Genomic DNA, 19982 nt, shown 5'->3' on the forward strand with positions numbered 1-19982 from the left:
CTGAAAGAAATGGGAGGAAGGGAGTCTAAACAGTTTCCCTTGTCGTACGACGAGGCGCTCAAGAGAGGTATATAAATTAAACCACAAACAAACAAACACAAATATACAGTTTCTTGCATAATATTTCCCACTTCTTTTTAACGGTTTTATTTGTTGAATTGTGGAAAATAAATAAATATTTGGTAAAAAGTATCAAAAAAGGATGAAAAAACTTTTTTTTTATTGTCAAATATTTCAATTTTTGAAAATTTTTGAAAATTTTGAAAATTTAAATCCCCTGAATGAATTTGAGTGAATAAAATTTTATAAAAAGTTGAAAATTAATTGCATCGGGTAAAATCCATAAGTTTTTGATCACACAATCTGTAATTGATCAAGTTTATTAATGAACCAATTACTCAATCAATTGATTGATCAAATATACAAATAAACAAAAGTTACTTGAATTATTGATTGATCACATATATCTAAAAAAATCACTTACTTTACCAATTGATTGATCAAATGCAATAATGAATCAATAACTTAACCTTTTGATTGATCAAATATTTAAATAAACCAACTTCTTATTGATTGATGAATCAATGATTGATTTAATTGATTGATATTAGTGAGTGAAGTAGAGAAGCGAAGATTACAGGATGCATTCAGAAGAAGTTCCATTACTAATTCATATTAAATTTTGTATCTGATTTAAACATTTTTTTTGGATGAAATTTATTGTATTGCGGTTTTGTCTTGATTTTTGTTGTATTGTTCGCTGACGCTAAAGATGTTTATAATTGTACGTTGTACACTGTACACTGTACGGAACAGATAGTACTGTACAATGTCAGAATACACATCGAGAAATACATACTACAAAAAGGTATTTTCTCTTCTAAAATCAACTCCATAAATAAGTAATTTGAAACGTTAAAAAAAGGGGTTTAAAAATATAATTCAACATTTTAAAAATTCTTTGTTTAGACTTTTATCTCGAATGTGCTTGGTGAGGGTATCCCCGCCTCTCTGGGGGAGCGAATATATAATCTGGTGGGTGGGGCAGGGGGCAGAGGAGTTCAGTTTAGGGAACTACTCGCTCTTCTCGTTCTTCTATCCAGGGGAACCAGGGAGGAGAAAATTAAATGTAAGTAATTATTAAAATGTTTGTTTACATATTTGAAAATATACAATAAAAATTGGAATTTAAGATTACAACCATGACTGTTTCACTGCTCAAAGGTGTTCTAAGCGCCATGATGTCCAAAACTCGCGGATTTTTTTATATTTCAGACTGCATAGAAAATAAATTTTCACGCAATTAACACCAGTTTAATTGTACATAAAGATCGGTAACGTCAGTGGTGATGGTGATATTATTATTGTGTACGTTTGCATTTGCAGCCCGGACCAAACTTCATCAGTATTGATGCATCACCGAATATCTCTTTTCTACAATTATTGGAATTAGACCACAAAACAATTGAACAAGGAAAATATTCAAATATAGGAAAACTATCCCAAACAAAATTAAGAATTATTTAACACACGTTTTTTATTTGATTTTGATAACTTGAAACTTCGATTTGAAACATTAATAAAATTTTTTATCATTTTAGAAACTGTCGACCTAATTTATAAAGTAATTCATGTCCGATTTACTATGGTACTTTTAAGCACTCAATCAGATCAACCAAGAGAAAGATTTTTTCGTATTTTTGTCTTGAAATATGCTAAATACTCGCAATATTCTTAATTGATAATATCCGCACTTAACAGTCAACCACAAATATTGTTTATTGTTGATTAATCCTCAGGAACTCGTATAGAGTTGTTATGAGGATGATTTTTAAGAGTTGCTGATTAGTTGCTGATTGTTCATTCTGGTTACCCGTTGTCAATCAATCATGCCAATTTTTTAAAATGAAATTTCTTGAAATTTCACCTTCAGTCATTGTAGTTTTGGATTTAATTCTAGTTTTGTATTATATTTTAATTTTGTATTATATTTTAGTTTTGTATTATATTTTAGTTTTGTATTATATTTTAGTTTTGTATGGAGTGATAGCTGATGATGGGATGTATATAGAGAAGAGTTCCTGTCTCCGCCAGTGCTCTGAGTGGGAGGGGGAGTTAAGCCCCGCCCATATTTACTCCTTGTTCTCCCAGGGGGATAAGGTTAACTTTGAAACGTTCTCAATCTGGATTGAAAAGAATTACCAGGTAACCTCAGGTTAATGCAAAAAGGATGAAAATCAAGAAAATAAGCAATTGACCATAAAAAAAATATGATAAAAGTTACATTAATTATACATTAATTACGTCTTTATGCATAGTGTATTGCATAAAGTAGTAATCTGTAATTTGTTTGTATGTTCTCTCATAACTCATGAACCCCTTGACTAATTTGCATCAAATTTTGATTAGGGAGCATGTACTTAACTTGGTTTAAAAATCCTGAAAATAGTGGGTTGACATATAGAGAAGTTTAGTTTCCAGTCAACGCTGGGTTCCCAAGCAAGTTTTATGTGCATGAGTCCAGTCACAATTTTGATCAGGGAAGAAGCCATTTTTATATAATTTTTTGTTGCCATTTTTTAATCTTTTATTGCTTTTCAAAAATACAGAAATGCTTCGGGAATTTATTTTGGCCAAAAGAAAATACATCACACTCTTTCAATAACTTGTCAACAATGATTGATCAACAAAAAACCTATTAAACAAAAATAGCAGAAATAATATTTCTAAATTTGAATAGAAATTAGAACTCACTTTTTGAACTCAATCCAAATGATTTGATATAAATCTATTATTTAGAATTTGGAAACTGCTCGATGGATTCTATCTCCGAATAATGCGCTTTCCTTAATTTGTCATCTGGAGACTCCAACCTTTTACCAAACACTGGCTGGAGTTACTCACTGTAAGTAATAAAAGAGAATGATTTGAAATCTTTTGGAAATTGAATTAAAAATTCACCATTAAAATTTAATTCTTAGTCTAATGAGAATTTAGAAATATCTTTTTAAATCTTTAATTATTCTTTGTCAAATTATTTTTAAAGTTATTTCTAATAATGTTCTTCATACCCTATATAGTATATATGCTTAAAGTTCTGTATAGGTTGTTGATAACCAAATATGAAAATTCAAACATTTATACTTTTTCAATCTGCATAAACTTACTGGAATTGTCAACGAAGAAAAGTATTCATTGTTCTCAAATTACGCTGATGTCGTAGAATTTTCAATTTTAAACTGCTCGATCTAAACGTCGTATGTTTGAAAGTTTGACATCAGGATGCGCTTTAAATTTGAGTTTGAGTTAAATAATCAGTTTCATTGAACAGCTTTAGACCAATTTGTAGTTTTTATGTTATTGAACATAAATTATGTGACCCTCCATTTAAAGAAAGAGGCATATCTTGAAACTTTAATCTGATCAATTATGTGGAAGATAGCGTCGTTATTTTTGCTTGAAAAATGTTAAATTTGATTAATTTCTCCACTTTTTTATTTGTGGTCACTTTTTTACTCCCACAAATAAAAACAAACAGTTCTTAAAAAACAAAAAAGTAGATATACATTATACAATTTGTTTTTGATCAGACAAAGCAAAGGATACCAGTGTGAATCGGTCGTGCCACTCGATTACTGAAGGGTCACTTAAAATTATGTTTTCAGACCCTTTAACTGGGCAGTTGCCCTAGGAAGTTGTGTACACTTGCCGCATTGAATTTTAAGGAAGAGAAAGATTAGTATATGTTTTAGGGTAAGATTAGGTTAAGACACTTTTTGGGCCAGCGCTGCTTCTAGGACAGGAAAGTTAGGCCGAGCGCCGCTTCTAGGACAGGCTAGGGGCCGAGTGTCGCGGCTAGGACAGGCTAGGTAGACGAGCGCCGGGGCTAGAACAGACTCTCTCTGTCTTGTAATTCAACGCGGCATGCGCACGTAACTTCCTTGGGCTTCTGCTCTTTTATCTCTTTTACTGGGGTTAAACCAACTCCAATGTTTGTTAAGTGAGCGAGGTTGAGGTTATAGAACTAGAGAAAAGGTTCTGGAGTCTAGTTGGAAACTCTAGTTCTGGAAGGATAGATATCTCAATCATTACTCCTCTTGTGTCTCCACCCTTACCCCAGGCTCTGGTCCCGGGGCTCTTCAAGGCCTTCGACGAGAACCAGGTTCATATCTGTTTTTGTAATCTGTTTTTGTTAGTTTTCCTTGATTTCCACGTTATGTTACAATGAGACCCCCAAAACTTTGGAATGAGAAGACGAAATCTTATTTATCTATATATTACAGCTCTTCGCTTGTATATATATTTATATATATATATATATCTAGATATATGATCACTATAGCTGGCCAAACGACTGGATCAAATTGGCTGACATTTTTTTGAGGGAGCCCATGGGTACCCGGGGGTGACGAAGGCTTTATTTTTTACGAAAATTTTTGAAATTCCACGGGCAACGCCGGGCACTTTTGCTAACGGCGGGAGTCATCATGACTAGTATGAATAATAATATAAACCTTGGCAACGCCGGGTGCTAGTATGTTATTAAGAAAATAGGTTTACCAGTAGATTGATAACCATCTTATTAAGTGGAATAAGTCTGTGTACACTGTACAGTGTACAGTGTACAACTGCACAATTGCTGTTTTTCATGTTCATTAAGGGGCTGCTTATGATATTTAACAGAGTGGGGGAAAATAATCAAAGTATTGCGCGNCTTTTGGAAGGTGGAAAATGTGGAAGTAAGATTTAGATTTGTATAAAAAAGTTTAATTATGGTGATTCTTTAAAAATCTATTCTTAAAAATGAAAGTTTAAGGGCTAGAAAGTGCTTGGTCTCTCTTTTTGTGCTCTTAATTTTACCAGGAGGGGGGACATCACCCCAGTTTTCTAGGGAGAGGAACGTCCTCCAATTTTCCAGGGGGGGACACCTCCCCCAATCCCCTCCCCCAATAAGTCGTCTCTGTTCATTTGACTATTAGAAACATAAGTTCCAATCTGATAGTCTTCTTCATATTTCACAGTTAGCAGTTTTAAAAATGATATTAATTTAATAATATGAACAGTGAATAAGAAATAATCGATAATATTAATGAAGTCATCATTTCTTATCTTTGTATTTACATGAGTCGTGTATTCACGTAATTACTTTCTTCATCACATTTTTGTTATAATTACTAACTAGCTGGAGGACCCGGCATTGCCCAAGATTTTATTATTATTCCATAGTCTAAGTTATTCCCGCAGTTTACCCACGCTTGGTTTAAAATCATGATTTTAGCTGAAGTGCCAGACATTGTCCGTGGAATTTCAAAAATTGACCAAACAATTTTTAGCCTATGTCATCCCCGGGATACCAATCCGTTTTCCTCAAAAAAATTTCAATATTTATATATATGAGTGAAGAGCTAAAGTCTCTGGCGTGTTGCCCGTTGAAATTTGAAAACACTAAAGAAAAAATAGATTTAGAATTTTAAAGAAGAAAAAATCGAGTTTAAAACAAAAATTTGCCCAGTTGGTTCAGCCGTTTAGCCAGCTATATAGCTAACATATAAATATAGGCAAAGAGCTTTACTATAAAGATAGAATTAAATATACAGCGTTATTTGTACTTTTGTATTTGCATATTTTAATATTTGTTTAATGCAAATATTGTGGAAGACGATACCTGGCACCTCACATCCTCTATAATATATTATTAAGTCCTCAATGTGATTTTGTAGCAATACTGCATAATGTCGATGGTATCAAATGTGACAAACATATTATAAAACAAAATATAAGAAGAAAAAAGGAACACATAATACTGCACAAATTTTATCACCATTTTCATCCGGTACAAATATTTTTTCGGACTGAAAATTGAAATATCACTTTAAGTGTCGTAAATGCAATATATTTATTAATATATTTTTTTCAATCTTTTTATCTAGGTTAGGCATGGGCATCTAGATATAATGATTTGTGTATCTAGGATGGACATCTAGATTTTAAAGAGTTAAGTTGCGGAGTTTCTGCCGCGTGCCGTGGACCTGAGCTAGAGCGGCAGAAATGTAAGTTAACATGGCATTTTAGCTGATGTTGAAGACGACCACACCTTGATATACTAAATATTTTATTTGACGTCTATTCAATCATTGTTTATTCACACAATACGGTTTTAATTAAAACTTTAAATTTTGTCCTAAAACTACACATTTAGTAGAATATTTAATATCTTGATAGTTAACTTATTTTGAGACAAATAGTTAGTAAACTATATAAATAAACAATGTTTTAAAAAAATGTTATGCTTCTTAATTTTACCATTTTTAGTTTGCTTTAAAATCTTCGACACGGACGGGGACGGTAAACTGAATGAAGAGGAGTTAAAGTTTATGCTGTTCTCTATGCTGGAGATATCAGAGCAAACCAGTCATAGACCAAGTCATCAGCGCACACCTAGTAATCTCAGTAATCAATCAAGCTCCTGGGACCAAAACAGTGTTTCTCCAAACCAACAAAGAACAAATCTAGGTCAAAGCAAAAGTACGCCCTTCAAATCAAAATCTAATTCAGTGCAACGGAATTTCAGCTTAGAGAGCAACTCCAAGCTAGGCAGTAACCAATCCTCTCTCAGTTCGAACAAATCCGTCCCAGTTAATTCAGATCAAACCAGATCCTCCCCCTCGCAGAGCAGATCCTCCACGGTACAAAGAAAATCATCATTTCTTCAGAGAAAATCTTCCCCAGCCCCTCCCACCTCTTCTGATGATGACCTAAAACATTCTGGAGATGCTCTTGATGATGCAAAAGTTCAAGCTGAAGAGAAGATAGTTAAAGCAGAAGAATCAAAAGTCACAGGTAAGTCTAAATGAGTTCAGCCTTAATGATAACGCAAATTTTTTATTTCACGTGTTTGCCTAACTTATGGTGAAATTGTGATATTTTCCGATTTTTAAACTTCAATTTTTTTGAACATTTTCTTTTAGTATATTTTAGACTTTGCATTTTTAAGAAGATGAAAAGTTGTTACTATATGGAATTTTTACAAAAAGTTGTATAAAAAACGACACCAGATACAGTTTAAAATCTTCCATCTTTTCTTTAAATTATTATATCACATTTCAGTTGAACGACTGATGGTAGAACTACTTGGAGAAAATGAATTTCTTTCCTTGGAGGATTTTCTGGTTTGGACTGTAACAGCTCATCTTCCACAGGTATTATATAAGAGTAAAAGAATTCAAAAAATGCTAAAATCAAGTTTACTTCAAGCTCGGTTTCGGTTTTTTGTTTATCGAAGGACAAATTTCTAAATGCTTAATGGTACGCTCAAGAAAGTCCTGTTTCTTAGATTTGTATTTTGTATCGACCAGTTTTTATGAACGTTCATGAGATTACAAATTATTTAGGAACCCACCTAGTTACACTGAAACTTAAAGTTTGGTTTCTAAAATGTGTAATTTGATTGTATTCATTGAAATCACAATCTCGTTCAGTTTAGATTTCTAAAATAAAAATGGCGCTTATTGGTTTGGTTTGGTTTGGTTTAGGAGTTTGCGAGTTTACTGTTCCAATTGTGTCACGTGGTTCTTGGCCTCCGACCGGCCTCAAGGAAGGAAGAGGGGGAGATTGTGAGAGGCTGGCTCTACAGGTAGGTCTTTAAGCCATTCGTAAAATTAGTTTCTTAATTCATTTATTAGATTTGATTTGTTCCGCGTGAGACAAAACAAAAAGATAAAAATTTTAAAAACATATTTGAAGTCAAAGAGTTGTCTTCTGATTCCGCAGTTTAAAGGGTAATGTTTTACAGAGAGGAGCAGGCTGGATTAGTTCCAGGTCAAGTTTGGTATCTGCTCCCTATGAGTTGGTGGACATCCTGGCACTCCTACGTGAACTGGGTGGAGCTCCCCGCCGCCACCTCCTCCTCCTCCCCTCCAGCCTCAAACTTGAAGAGTGTTGGGAGCACCTCGTCTCTTGGCTCCCTCTCTAGGCAGGATTTTTAGAAATGACTTCCTAGAATAAAGTTAGATTTTCTAGAATGAATTTAGATTTCCTAGAAAGAATTTAGATTTCCTTGAATGAATTTAGATTTCCTTGAATGAATTTAGATTTCCTAAAATAAAATTAGATTTTCTAGAATGAATTTAGATTTCCTAAAATAAAATTAGATTTCCTAGATTGAATTTAGATCTCCTAGAATAAATTTAGATTTCCTAGAATGAATTTAGATTTCCTAGAATTAATTTAGATTTCCTAGAATGAATTTAAGTTGGAATCTAGATCAATGTACTTTTCCGATTTACAATCTGATAAAATGAATAAGTAACATCTGGAAAATAGAATAATGTGAAAAATATGAAAATTGTTTTTAAAATATAAAAATACGTCAAACATTTAATACTGGACGTTTAGGAAGAAAAGTTCACTCAATTCTAGCTTAGCTGCAGATTCGAGCAAAATTATAGCAACAGGTTAGATACAGTTAAAGGTCTAATGGGTGGGGGGGTTAAGAGGAGAAAAAAAATGTATTCACTAAATGGTGTAACCTCAGCCAAGTTCTTGACTTTTGAATTTTAAATCTCAAAATGTATAAGCATATGATTATTTACTGTTCTGTCATTGGTGGAATTTAAGCTTATTGGTCCAATCATTGAACGTTGACCAATGAGAGACGAGAGACAGGTTGGGGTTTGAAATGAATGAATTAAGCTAAATCGATAAGATAAGATCCCATTCCGTCTATTTTTAGTTCCAAGCTCTGAATAGTTTTTTCTTAACTTTTTGGCATTTTTCACTTTTATTTTAATTTTAGGATATACTCCCTTAGATGTAGATTCACGACCATCCACTCCTAGTAGACCAACCACTCCAGGGGGAGATGGTTTAAACTCAATGCACAATACTCCAGGTATATATATCTACTCCCAGTAGTTCAACTACTCCAGGGGGAGATGGTTTACACTCAATGCAGAATACTCCAGGTATATATATATATATCTTATTATTATTATTAACAATCAACCTACAGACAACGTATTACGACCTGTAGGCTGAAACACATTGAAGATAGGGTTGAGCTCCGCCACTTTCCCTGGTCTATATGGGATCTAGTGGTTCAGATCTGGCCTGAATTTTTTTAGGATTCAATGTGTATGCCAGATAAGCGTGGATACTAGGGGAGAAATAAAGGGGGTGCTTTGCAAGCACTTACAGGATATGGTACACACTTCCATTGATTGGTTCGTTGGTTGGTTAAAGTAATCCTGACCAGGGAAAGTTCATTAGATCAACTACTCTGGAGGGAGATGGTTTAAACTCAATAAAGAATACTCCTGGTACGCTGTTTTGAAGTTGGTTTGATCAGCAACAATTTACAAAAAACAGTCTCAGCATGTTTAAATTATTGTATATTTAAGTGTTTGTTTTTCAATTCTCTGAATTTGAGTAGGAGACAATGCATTTATTTGATGCATTTATGCGTAATCAATGATTCAATATATAAGACTGGTCTAGTCAACTGTATCTACTGTTGCACAATAACTGTAGTTTGTACACCAGTAAAAATATGTGTCTAGCTTGGGTACACAGCTTTTCCTGGAAACTTAAGTTTTTCCTTTAAAACTTACTCTACTAAACTTAGAATTTTTAAAATCAAACTAAAAATATTCCCGTGATTCTACCGAGTTCCGAAATCAAAACGTGAGGCAAATCGGGGCAGGACTTATGATAAACTGTCAATTTGTGTAGAAAACAAAATAAAACATATATTTATATAAAAGAACATTCAGAAGGATAGTCGATGATATAAAAAATGAAAATAATTTTTTACTTATAATTAGGGCTAATATAATATTTAACTAATTTTATAAATATTTTAAAAGGTGGTTCTCCTGCAACTCCTCGGAAGGTCTCCCAATCTAAGATCTCAACTCCTTCCCGTCCTGGTCTCATTGATAACACCTCCCTGATCCAGTCCCCGGCCTACAGGGGGATCTCGGTGTTGACAGGGGAGGGGGGCAAACTCAAGAGTGGGACAAGGTTGGGCCGAGGCAAGGATTACGAGTTTGTTCCTGAACGATTATGGAAGTTTTTGGCGCAAATGTACGGTGGAACACCACCGCTTCCCAGACAAGTTATTAGGTGAATAGTTACACTAATGATAATGATACTCTTAACATTTTTATAATTTAATCAAGAGATAAATCTTTCATTGTACGCAAAGGTTCAATGTTCACTGTTCATGTACACTTGACACATTTGTTTGGATTCAAGCCAGTTGCTTCCAATTTTCTGAGCTGTTTTATGATTTTACTAAATTCAAGTGTTAAAATTATTATATTAATTGAAAAATTGTTATGAAGGACTAAGGATGGACGAATAGAGCTTGAGTTAAGCCCCCTGAGTATACGAATACTTAAGCATCAAACTATACAACGACAAGCCAATGTTCCCGCGGTGGTGGGAGGATATAGCGCTGCGGCTCTGCAAGCCGGGGTAGGTTTTACTTACACTTATTAAAATTAGATTATTATGATAATTATTATTATTATTATCATTATCATTATCATTATCATTATCATTATCTATCATTATCTATCATTATCATTTTCATTATCACTATCAATCATTATCAATCATTATCAATATGATCATAATTATTTTAATTCATATTTTAATTTATTTTTATGTTAAGATAAATATTTAAAAGTGAACCTTTAAACAAATTAATTAAACAAACTCAGCTTTATTAGGAAATAGATTATTATAAAACTTTTTCGTTACCTAGGTGAGTACGGCAGGGTATAATGGTCTCGTTGGAGGGTCAGGACCTCCCACAGTTGTCAGGTATTTTTTTATGTCATGACCTCCCATAGTTGTCAGGTAAATATTGATGTCAGGACCTTTATAGTTGTCAGGTAAATATGTCAGGACTCCCATAGTTGTCAGGTAATTATTGATGTCGGGACCTCCCATAGTTGTCTTGTAATTATTGATGTCAGGACCTCCCACAGTTGTTAGGTAAATATTGATGTCAGGACCTCCCATAGTTGTCAGGTAAATATTGATGTCAGGACCTTTATAGTTGTCAGGTAAATATGTCAGGACTCCCATAGTTGTTGGGTAATTATTGATGTCAGGACCTCCCACAGTTGTCAGGTAATTATTGACGTCAGGACCTTCCACAGATATTAGGTAATTATTGACGCTGATAAATAAAGCCAGAGGAAGACCTTGGCTCACAATATTTCCTGAGACTCTTTAGAAATCTGTTAATTTTATCTAGAATTATGAAATAGTATGTTCTTAAAGTTTCCTTTTTTACGCTCTGGAAAATAATGATTTCTTACAAAACGATTGGGTAATTCGATTTTGGGTTTTGTTCGCTCTATATATTCTTAAATTTTTTATAATGTAATAAAAGCCAACTAGTAAGGAATACAATTTTGAATATGCTAGACCTCGTTAATTTTCGCAGAACTAACTGAAAGCCAATAACCTTGGCATGTTAATAAGAACTGATCAAAGAGGATCCCAAGTCTAACAGTTGTTAAATAATTATCTTTTTAGAAGATACCACGCGTACCAGGCCGCCTTTTCCCGGCGCACTGCTGTCGGTCAAATCTCCGAGTTCCTGTGTTCTAGACTTCAGGTCAAACAGGAGGACCTTAGACTTTGGTTATACAGAGGGTAGGCTTAATCATTTATTCATTTATTCATTTATTCATTTATTCATTTATTCATTTATACATTTATTCATTTATTCATTTATTCATTTTTGTTCTTTTATTTATTCATTTCTTTAATACTTCAGTTTTCCGATTGTTTCTTTATTCATATAAATTTCTTTATTCATATTTATCCTAAAATAGATTCTTTGATTGTTTTTTTATTATTTATTTACATTTAAAATACAAGTAAATAAGTTTATTATTCTTTTATTTATCAATTTTGTTCTACTTTAAAATACTTTTTTATTGCTAAGCTCAACTTCTTTAAAATGTTTCCCCCAAAAATTATTAATATTTCCAACGTACATTTGTTTAAAATATTCAGTGATGAGAGTAGTATGCGTATGCTTGACAATGAGAATATGACTCTGGAAGACGCAGGATTTATGGATGAAGATAGTTTACTTGCAGAGATAAGATCAAGGTACAGTTCCTAGACGATTATATCAATTTAGTGAAGACGAATTTTTAATAATACTTTGATCCCAAACAAGCATTTATCAAATTACAAGTTTTCAAGTAAACAAAGAGAAGTTTTTAATTTACAACTTCTCCTAAATTACATGTTTAAGTGTCTCTGCCGTTTTAAAAAGTGTAAGAAATAAATCGTCGTCATTGTATAGATATATACGACGACGACTGTATGAAAACATAAAATTATGCATCAATTCTAAAATGTTTATTAATCCCTTTAAATTTCCACCGATAATGAATTGGTTAAAGGGATTGTAGACGGGATTAAAAATCATCCTTCAGTTTAAAGGGGCATACCCGACTCACAACGGTATCCTTAAAAGTGTTCATAAGATTTTAAAATTTTGGCACTTCCCTGAAAGTTAATTTTCAAAGCTTTAGTATTAGTGCTAAGCCAACTTAAACAACGCGTCTCCCAGACGTAGCGCACGACCCGGAAACTGTCTAAACCAAGCCTTAAACTTTATCATAAACATAGTTTAACATTCTTTATCTGACAATTTGATTTTGGTAGTTAATCAATTGGGAGTCTTACGCCGTTTATCACTCAAACAAGAACTCCCAAATATCTCCCCCAATTATTTAAAGAACTTGGATCTAATACCTCACTATTTTATTATAAATTTGTATATTTTTTTACCAAGCTTGTTTCATGAACAGAGATGGTACCTGGCCGGAGGAAATCTCCAACCTCTGCGGAGAGAAGCGACATCAGACTGACCGTCAACCATTAGTGCCTGGAGTAGCTGGACTCAATAATCTAGGGAACACGTGTTATATGAATGCCGCGTTACAGGTTAAATTTTAGTTTTCGAATAATTGACGGAGTTTTCTAATTAGCATTGCAACAGTGATAAGTATTTTTTGCGCCAATTTTATCGTTTTTTGATTAAGGTGATGTCAAGTACTAAAATTCTGTCCCAGTACTTCAAGCGGAATTGTCACCTGTTCGAGTTAAATAGAAACAATCCTCTTGGAATGAAGGTAAATAAAAACCCATTAAAGTGCAGTTAAAAAAAAAAAGAGTTGCATGTTCGATTCGTAAGGTACCCTTGGATCAACAATGAGAAAGTTATTTTCGTTTTTATCTGGAATAGTTTTGAATTCTGACAATTTCATTTATCTTCTCTGTTGCATGACGGAAATTCACAAATCACTAATATAAAACCTACAAATGGAAATATTCCACTTTAAATATTTAAAGGTCACCGCTGTGAACTGGACATGCAACTCTAAATTAATGGTTACTTAAAAGTATGTCTCCAGTTCCTTTAAAAATCAATAAATAAAGAAGCGAACTATCAAGATTTATTATAAAATACAACAACCATCATTAACTTGGATTAATATTATTGTTTATTTATTTTAAATAAAGTTTTCCAAGAATTTTTTTGTGAAAAAAAGAACTTTTTCCAGGGTCATATTGCTAAAAGATTTGGAGACCTGGTTAGAGATATCTGGTCAGGGGATCTGAGAACCATAGCACCAATTAAACTTAGGTATATCTTTAATACATTTAACACGCTAGTCATAGTAATTTTTATACAATTTTTAGTTAATCTTGAAAGTTAAAGAACAATCTAGTTTGTTAGTAATTAAAAAAACTTGTGAAAATAACTTTTAGAATTAAAGATTGAAAAATGAAATATGGGAATCAATGAAATAAAGGATAAACGAGCTCAGTTCACAATAAATAAAAGAGGAGTTAAGATTAATCGCTAAACCAATGAATAAATAAAACTATTTATTGAAATCAAATAAGACCGATAAATAAATCATATTATTATAAATGAATGAGTTAACAAGCGAACAAGCGTAAACGACAAACGTAAATATGAATGAACAAACTAACGAAAAAATTTTAAAAAATCAATGTTTAGATGGACCCTGGGAAAGTATGAACCAAACTTTGCCTCCTTCCAACAACAGGATAGTCAGGAGCTCCTTGTCTTTCTCCTCGACGGTCTACACGAGGATCTTAACAGGGTCACTGAAAAGGTAAACAGAGGGGGGGGGGGGTAATTAAATGTATAACAGCCTAGTATTTACACAGTGAATTTCTTATTTAACAAAACTTAATTAATATGTAGATTTTGCTTTACACTTTGAAATAATTTTCTGCATCATGCATTAATTAGCCAACCTAATTTTACATGTAAAATTCTTGAATCAAATATCAGACAATACTGAGTACCCCGGATCCCTAGTCCTGGAATTTACAAAATGTGGTCGGCCCTTTGTCTGTTTAAAAAAATATCGGAGAAATGAAGCATTTCGTTCAGATTTCGACAGTTTTTTTTTATTATTATTATTATCGTTATTATTCATTTTATTCTTTTTAGATAGATCATTTTTAGGAGTTAAAAATATGTGATAATCACATAAAGCATGAACTTTTGACAAAAGTTTTAAAAATACTGTTTCTGTTTAGCCCTATGTCGAACTAAAGGATAGTGCTGGTCGTGCTGATCTTGAAGTATCTGAAGAAGCTTGGGAAAATCATAGTCTTAGAAACAAATCTATAATTGTGGATCTTTTCCACGGTCAACTCAAATCAAAGGTAGGAGAGTATTTTTTTAGCTCTCACCTTAAAGGGACTATAAAGTGACCCTCCATGTAAATATGTCAATGCCCGATTTACAACGGTACCCTTGAAACCTTTATCTGATAGAAAATTTGACTGTCGTTTCTAATAAGCAAGATGTGCACAAGTCATCTTTCCAGAGAAACCACAAATGAAAATTAACATTTTTAATGAAAAAATCATGCATGTTATATCTCATGTATTCTTGATCAGACAAAGGCTAGCTTTTAAGGGTACCTTAGTAAATCAGGCATTGCCATCTTTGCATTGAGGGTCACTTGAAATAACTTAAAATTAAAAAATGGGAAGTCACAACCAATTGAATCTTGTTCATGTTGAGTTATTTCAAAACTACATTTGTGAGGTAGGATCTTCTTAAAGTTCTTAAAGTTCTTGATTTAGTAAATTCACTTCGAGTTAGAAATGTGGGAATATGATGTCCCTGAATGTTAGATCTTATTTGATTTGTCTTGCTAACAATAGAAATTGTTTTTAAAAAACATTATTTTTTAAGGCTTTTTTTTACCAGGTTACCTGTAAAGTGTGCCAGCATGAAAGTGTCAGATTTGATCCGTTTTTCAACCTTTCCCTTCCACTGCCTATGGAGAGATGTGTCAGTATTGAGGTAAATAGAAGTCGTCTTTATTTCAACTTATTTTAGCGGGTAACGTCAGACCCATGCCTGTCAGTATTGAGGTAAATAGAAGTCGTCTTTATTTCAACTTATTTTAGCGGGTAACGTCAGACCCATGCCTGTCAGTATTGAGGTGAATAGAAGTCGTCTTTATTTCAACTTATTTTAGCGGGTAACGTCAGACCCATGCCTGTCAGTATTGAGGTGAATAGAAGTCGTCTTTATTTCAACTTATTTTAGCGGGTAACGTCAGACCCATGCCTGTCAGTGAAAAAAATCATTTCTCTAAGCTAAAAGCATGAATATCTCATTCATTCAAAAGTAAGTTGTAAGGGTATTGTTGTGAATTTGGCATGCCACTTAGATATGGATGGATCACTTCTAGTACGCCTGCAGTTCCTACAGTCTCATTAAGTTTTTATTTATTTGAACTTTTAAAATTTAAATGATTTTTTAGAATTATTTGCTTATATTGTAATAATTAAAAATTATAAGATTATTTATTACGGTTTTGTTAATACTTGGGTTTCCAGACAAATGGGGAAATTGTTTTTTTAAAAACGCGAAATTTCGCGAAAAAGTTAGTTAGGATGTACACGGATTGTAAGATTTGAGCCTCGAACACTTTGCAGAATAAATTCTGCGTCAATACATTTTTCGAAGTGTGTTAGGAAGAAAATTTTCGCGAACTTTCGCATTTTTTCGCGAACGTTTTCTTTCGATGGAAACCCTTTTTATTACTGCAGGACGGATCTACTCCTGTTATAGTTAGTCTAGTATGGTTTAGAATATAAAGATATCTGTCCAGGTTGTGTTGTTACTCCAGGACGGATCTACTCCTGTCAAGTATGGTTTAGCAATGGATATGGAGGATAGGGGGAGTGCTATACCTCCAAGGTACTGTTTTAAATTCTTTTTTAATTATTTAATGCTCTGTATCCGGAGAATCCGGATATGTTGAATCTTAAACGTTTGGTCTTTTTTCTATCTGGATCAGCCCGAAATTTTTTTTTTAAATTAGTAAAATTTTAAAGGAATTTTGAAAGTTGCAATTCGAACCCTGAACCGCACAAAAATGGAAATTAAGATAAAAAAAAATTGTTTATATCTTGTTCTGTAAGGTTAAAACATAAAACTTAAAACAGGGATTTGAGTCATGAATTTAGTAAAAATATCTTATTTTAATTTAAAAATCCAATCCTTAGGTTAGCTGTTCTATCCGGGGTTCCAGCACAGAATATGGTTCTAGTTGATATTGTTCAGGCTCAGGTAGAATATTCAAATAAAATTGTAGTTCAAGTGAATATTTAAGAATTAAAGGTAGACCGCAAATATTATTTTATTATTTTTTTACCACAAGAAATAACACAATTCAAGTTTATTTTGGGCTAGAAGTGATATACTAAAGCTGGGGAATAGGGGTTTGTACATTTTACTCTGACGTATTAAAAACCTCAAAGGAACGGGTTTTATTGTAAACAACCATTGGAAAACTTGCCCGGCCATCCTTAACCCTTCCGACTATTGTTATTATTATTACTATTATTAAAAGTGTAGTGCGTGTAAACAGGTTTGCTCAAGTTCACTTAGATGTAGATTTTCAAGCTACTAATTATTTGCTTTTACAACAACATCTGAAACATCAAAGTTTGAACTTATTATATGTCGTCTTCCTTTTCCACAGTTAAAATGGGTTCCACTGTTTTTAGATCAGAGTAATTTCAACGCACGATCAGAAGCTGAGAACTCTAAGCGGTAATTGCATTTACGCCTATCAGCTGAGTAAGGCTGGCGAGGTAAAAGTTAGCCACGCGGTCAGTCAGTCAGCTGCTCCGGCCACCTCTGCAGGATACAGTCAAACTATTTCTGAAATTCAACGCTCGGTGCATTCAAGTAAGATATTTTATTCGCAGAGGGGGGTGGGCTTATTATGAACTTATAAAAAAAAACAGTTGTGCCTCCATTTCTTCGATTAATTACCAATTTTTTGTTCATTTCTTTTTTCTTTCAGAATTGAATATCAAATCTGACTCTGAGGCAGAGCAGGAGAATGTGAAAGAGGGAGGGAAGGCGGGGGAGGAGGGAGAGGGGAGAATAAAGGCGGGGGAAGGGAAGGGAAAGATAAAGACGGGGGAGGGGAAGGTAAGCTGGCATAACAACTTCTGCATGACTGGTATCACCCTTTGTTTTAAGGTAGAGTAGAACTCACTTCACTTCGCACTACACTAGTACATCTGCAGTACACTTGCAGTACATAAGTACCGTTCAACCAGAGCCCGAAATTTGAAAGAGTATCGTTGAGCGAAAATCCCAAGTTTACTTTTTGGGGTCTAACATTTGTGTAGATTTTGATTTGAGAGATTCGATAAAAAATGGAGAATATGAAGAAACTAAACAAAATAATATTTCATTACAAAAATATTGATATCCACAAAACTGCAAAACCCCATTCGTGAAACCCGGGTTTCAAAACTGTTTTCCTTAACGATACCCTGTCTTAATTTTTGGGCTCAGTATTCGCGGGAAACATTTTCATGATAATTTAATTATTTTGATTTATTTACCTCATAAAAACCACTTGATTTTTATTCGGATTTTAGAATGTTTAAAAGTTTATTTTTTGTAAAATTTTCAATGCAAATCAAAGAACATAATTTTTGTAAACGAACATGGAAATTACCTATCATTAGTGGACATTTAAGGTATTTCAAGTTTAAACTTTTTAAGGAAAAATCAAAATAAAAGGAAATTTTTGAATCTAAAATTTAGATTGTCTGCTTGAACTCGTTTAATAAAGTATCTGAATAATTTTGATAATTCTACTTGAACATTAAAAAATGAGGTCCGTATAGCAAGTTGATGGTTTAGTGTCCGAAGTAAGTGTATTCTCAGCTTATATATATTTTTTCCTTCTGGTTCTGGTCTTATTCTTGCTTTCTCGAAAACTTTTAAAGGGAATGTTACTTTTTTGCTAAAAAACATTTTTTTCTTATTTAGTCTCTAATTATGTTTTATCTTCGGCATAAACTTGAAGTCCGTTGTCTAAATCTGGTGACGTTAATGTCAGTTGTACCAATGCTTTTAAAGGGACTGAAAGCGTAATTTGCAAAGATATTAGATATCTATGTTGTTGTTTCTTTGAATTGTTAATTTTCATTTGCGATTTCTCTGCGAAAGTGACTTGTGCATTTCTTGGTTATAAGAAGCAATAAAGAAACTCACAAAAATAAACACTTTTTGAAGAACTACAGAATCTTTAAAATTATTGATCAGATTATGGTTTAAAGGGTTGCAAATCGGGTATTGTCATTTTTGCATGAAGGGTCACTTGAATTAACGCTTACAGTCCCTTTAATATGTCGAAAAAATTAGCAAAAAGCAATTGCATCATAATCGTTTTACTATCTGGATCATTTTGGGGCCTAGGGTAAAAAATGTACACACTCCCTTTAAATACATAACGGATGATGATATGCATTTATTACAAACAAAAAATTCTTTAAAAATAATTTTAAAAATTTTGATTCTTGCCTTTGCAATTTCAACATGTCCTAAAATCAACATTATTTTTATTTTTTCTTGATTTTTCTTGAATAGATATATCAGCTATATTTTGAGGTATAATTATATCCATTTATATTTTGAGTAAATAGATTGATATAGAAATGAATAAGTAAGACTAAGAATATTATAGTTTATGCAAATATTTGGTGATGCTCACTTGCACTCTTACCCCTCTGATTATGTCAAACCATCTTCGCATAAACATCACATTACTTTCTTCAACTTTCCACGAACACCCCCTTTAAATGCAACATAGTTTGCTTTCTCTTTCTGTTCCCCGTTAAAAAATAGTTTGAGAAAACTGATTTTTAATTTGGTTTTTTACAATGATCTTATTGTTCAACCGCTCATGATTACCATGAGTTATTATTGTAAAAAAAAATTAAATTTTCTTGTAACGCTTAAAAACAACCCAACTTTAGGTAATCCTTTATTTCAATGTTGATATTCATAAAAACTATTTAAGTATAATAAATAATAATTAGATACTTGAAGAAATTGCATGCAGGATCTGTCAGTTATTAGAATAGATTTTGAATGAAGCTTTGATAATCTCAAAATTTGATTTGTCTAGAATGCTTGTCTTATTTCTTTTTATCAATGGGATTGTTGAAATAATTTTAAGTGGCCCCCATTTTTAGGGTTACATGTCAGATTCACAATAAAATTTTGTCCAATTTCTTCCTTCTCTATGCTGCATAAATTTGCTAATCACTATTATAAAGAAACCGCGAAATATAACAGGAATATCGCTATTAATTTTATTATAATTAGTACATAACTTGTTAACAGTATTGTACACTACTATATTAGTAGAATAATATCGCTATTAATTTTATAATAATTAGAACATAACGGCGGGGGAAGGGAAGGGAAAGATAAAGACGGGGGAGGGGAAGGTAAGCTGGCATAACAACTTCTGCATGACTGGTATCACCCTTTGTTTTAAGGTAGAGTAGAACTCACTTCACTTCGCACTACACTAGTACATCTGCACTGTTTAGCCCTATGTCGA

General features: G+C 32.9%; 2 protein-coding genes across 3 annotated transcripts in view; both read left to right on the forward strand.

Annotated features, from left to right (window-relative positions):
• Positions 1 to 9: 9 nt before the first annotated feature.
• LOC111703984 (ubiquitin carboxyl-terminal hydrolase 32) overlaps positions 10 to 19982 on the forward strand; it is a 26575-nt gene continuing 6602 nt past the window's right edge. The window contains exons 1-28 of the mRNA XM_023476087.1: positions 10 to 67; positions 612 to 619; positions 970 to 1129; positions 2033 to 2205; positions 2800 to 2905; positions 4002 to 4162; positions 5972 to 6050; positions 6313 to 6840; positions 7108 to 7199; positions 7533 to 7633; positions 7793 to 7972; positions 8395 to 8453; positions 8795 to 8890; positions 9864 to 10122; positions 10344 to 10476; positions 10769 to 10827; positions 11551 to 11670; positions 12037 to 12135; positions 12846 to 12981; positions 13080 to 13169; positions 13602 to 13684; positions 14066 to 14183; positions 14617 to 14745; positions 15299 to 15394; positions 16212 to 16300; positions 16609 to 16672; positions 17113 to 17296; positions 17415 to 17545. Of these exons, the coding sequence (XP_023331855.1) occupies positions 10 to 67; positions 612 to 619; positions 970 to 1129; positions 2033 to 2205; positions 2800 to 2905; positions 4002 to 4162; positions 5972 to 6050; positions 6313 to 6840; positions 7108 to 7199; positions 7533 to 7633; positions 7793 to 7972; positions 8395 to 8453; positions 8795 to 8890; positions 9864 to 10122; positions 10344 to 10476; positions 10769 to 10827; positions 11551 to 11670; positions 12037 to 12135; positions 12846 to 12981; positions 13080 to 13169; positions 13602 to 13684; positions 14066 to 14183; positions 14617 to 14745; positions 15299 to 15394; positions 16212 to 16300; positions 16609 to 16672; positions 17113 to 17296; positions 17415 to 17545 (3591 nt within the window). The remainder of the gene's footprint in view (positions 68 to 611; positions 620 to 969; positions 1130 to 2032; positions 2206 to 2799; positions 2906 to 4001; positions 4163 to 5971; positions 6051 to 6312; positions 6841 to 7107; positions 7200 to 7532; positions 7634 to 7792; positions 7973 to 8394; positions 8454 to 8794; positions 8891 to 9863; positions 10123 to 10343; positions 10477 to 10768; positions 10828 to 11550; positions 11671 to 12036; positions 12136 to 12845; positions 12982 to 13079; positions 13170 to 13601; positions 13685 to 14065; positions 14184 to 14616; positions 14746 to 15298; positions 15395 to 16211; positions 16301 to 16608; positions 16673 to 17112; positions 17297 to 17414; positions 17546 to 19982) is intronic.
• Positions 15180 to 19982, forward strand: part of LOC111703965 (protein FAM50A) — a 20049-nt gene continuing 15246 nt past the window's right edge. The window contains exon 1 of one of the 2 annotated variants that reach the window (XM_023476063.1): positions 15180 to 15185. The gene's annotated coding sequence lies outside the window, so the exon portion shown is untranslated. Of the gene's footprint in view, positions 15186 to 15780; positions 15788 to 19982 lie in introns of those variants that run through there. The other variant, XM_023476064.1, reaches the window with a different exon arrangement.

This window comes from Eurytemora carolleeae, unplaced genomic scaffold (genome assembly GCF_000591075.1).
Source record: "Eurytemora carolleeae unplaced genomic scaffold, Eaff_2.0 scaffold419, whole genome shotgun sequence".
NCBI lineage: Eukaryota > Metazoa > Arthropoda > Copepoda > Calanoida > Temoridae > Eurytemora > Eurytemora carolleeae.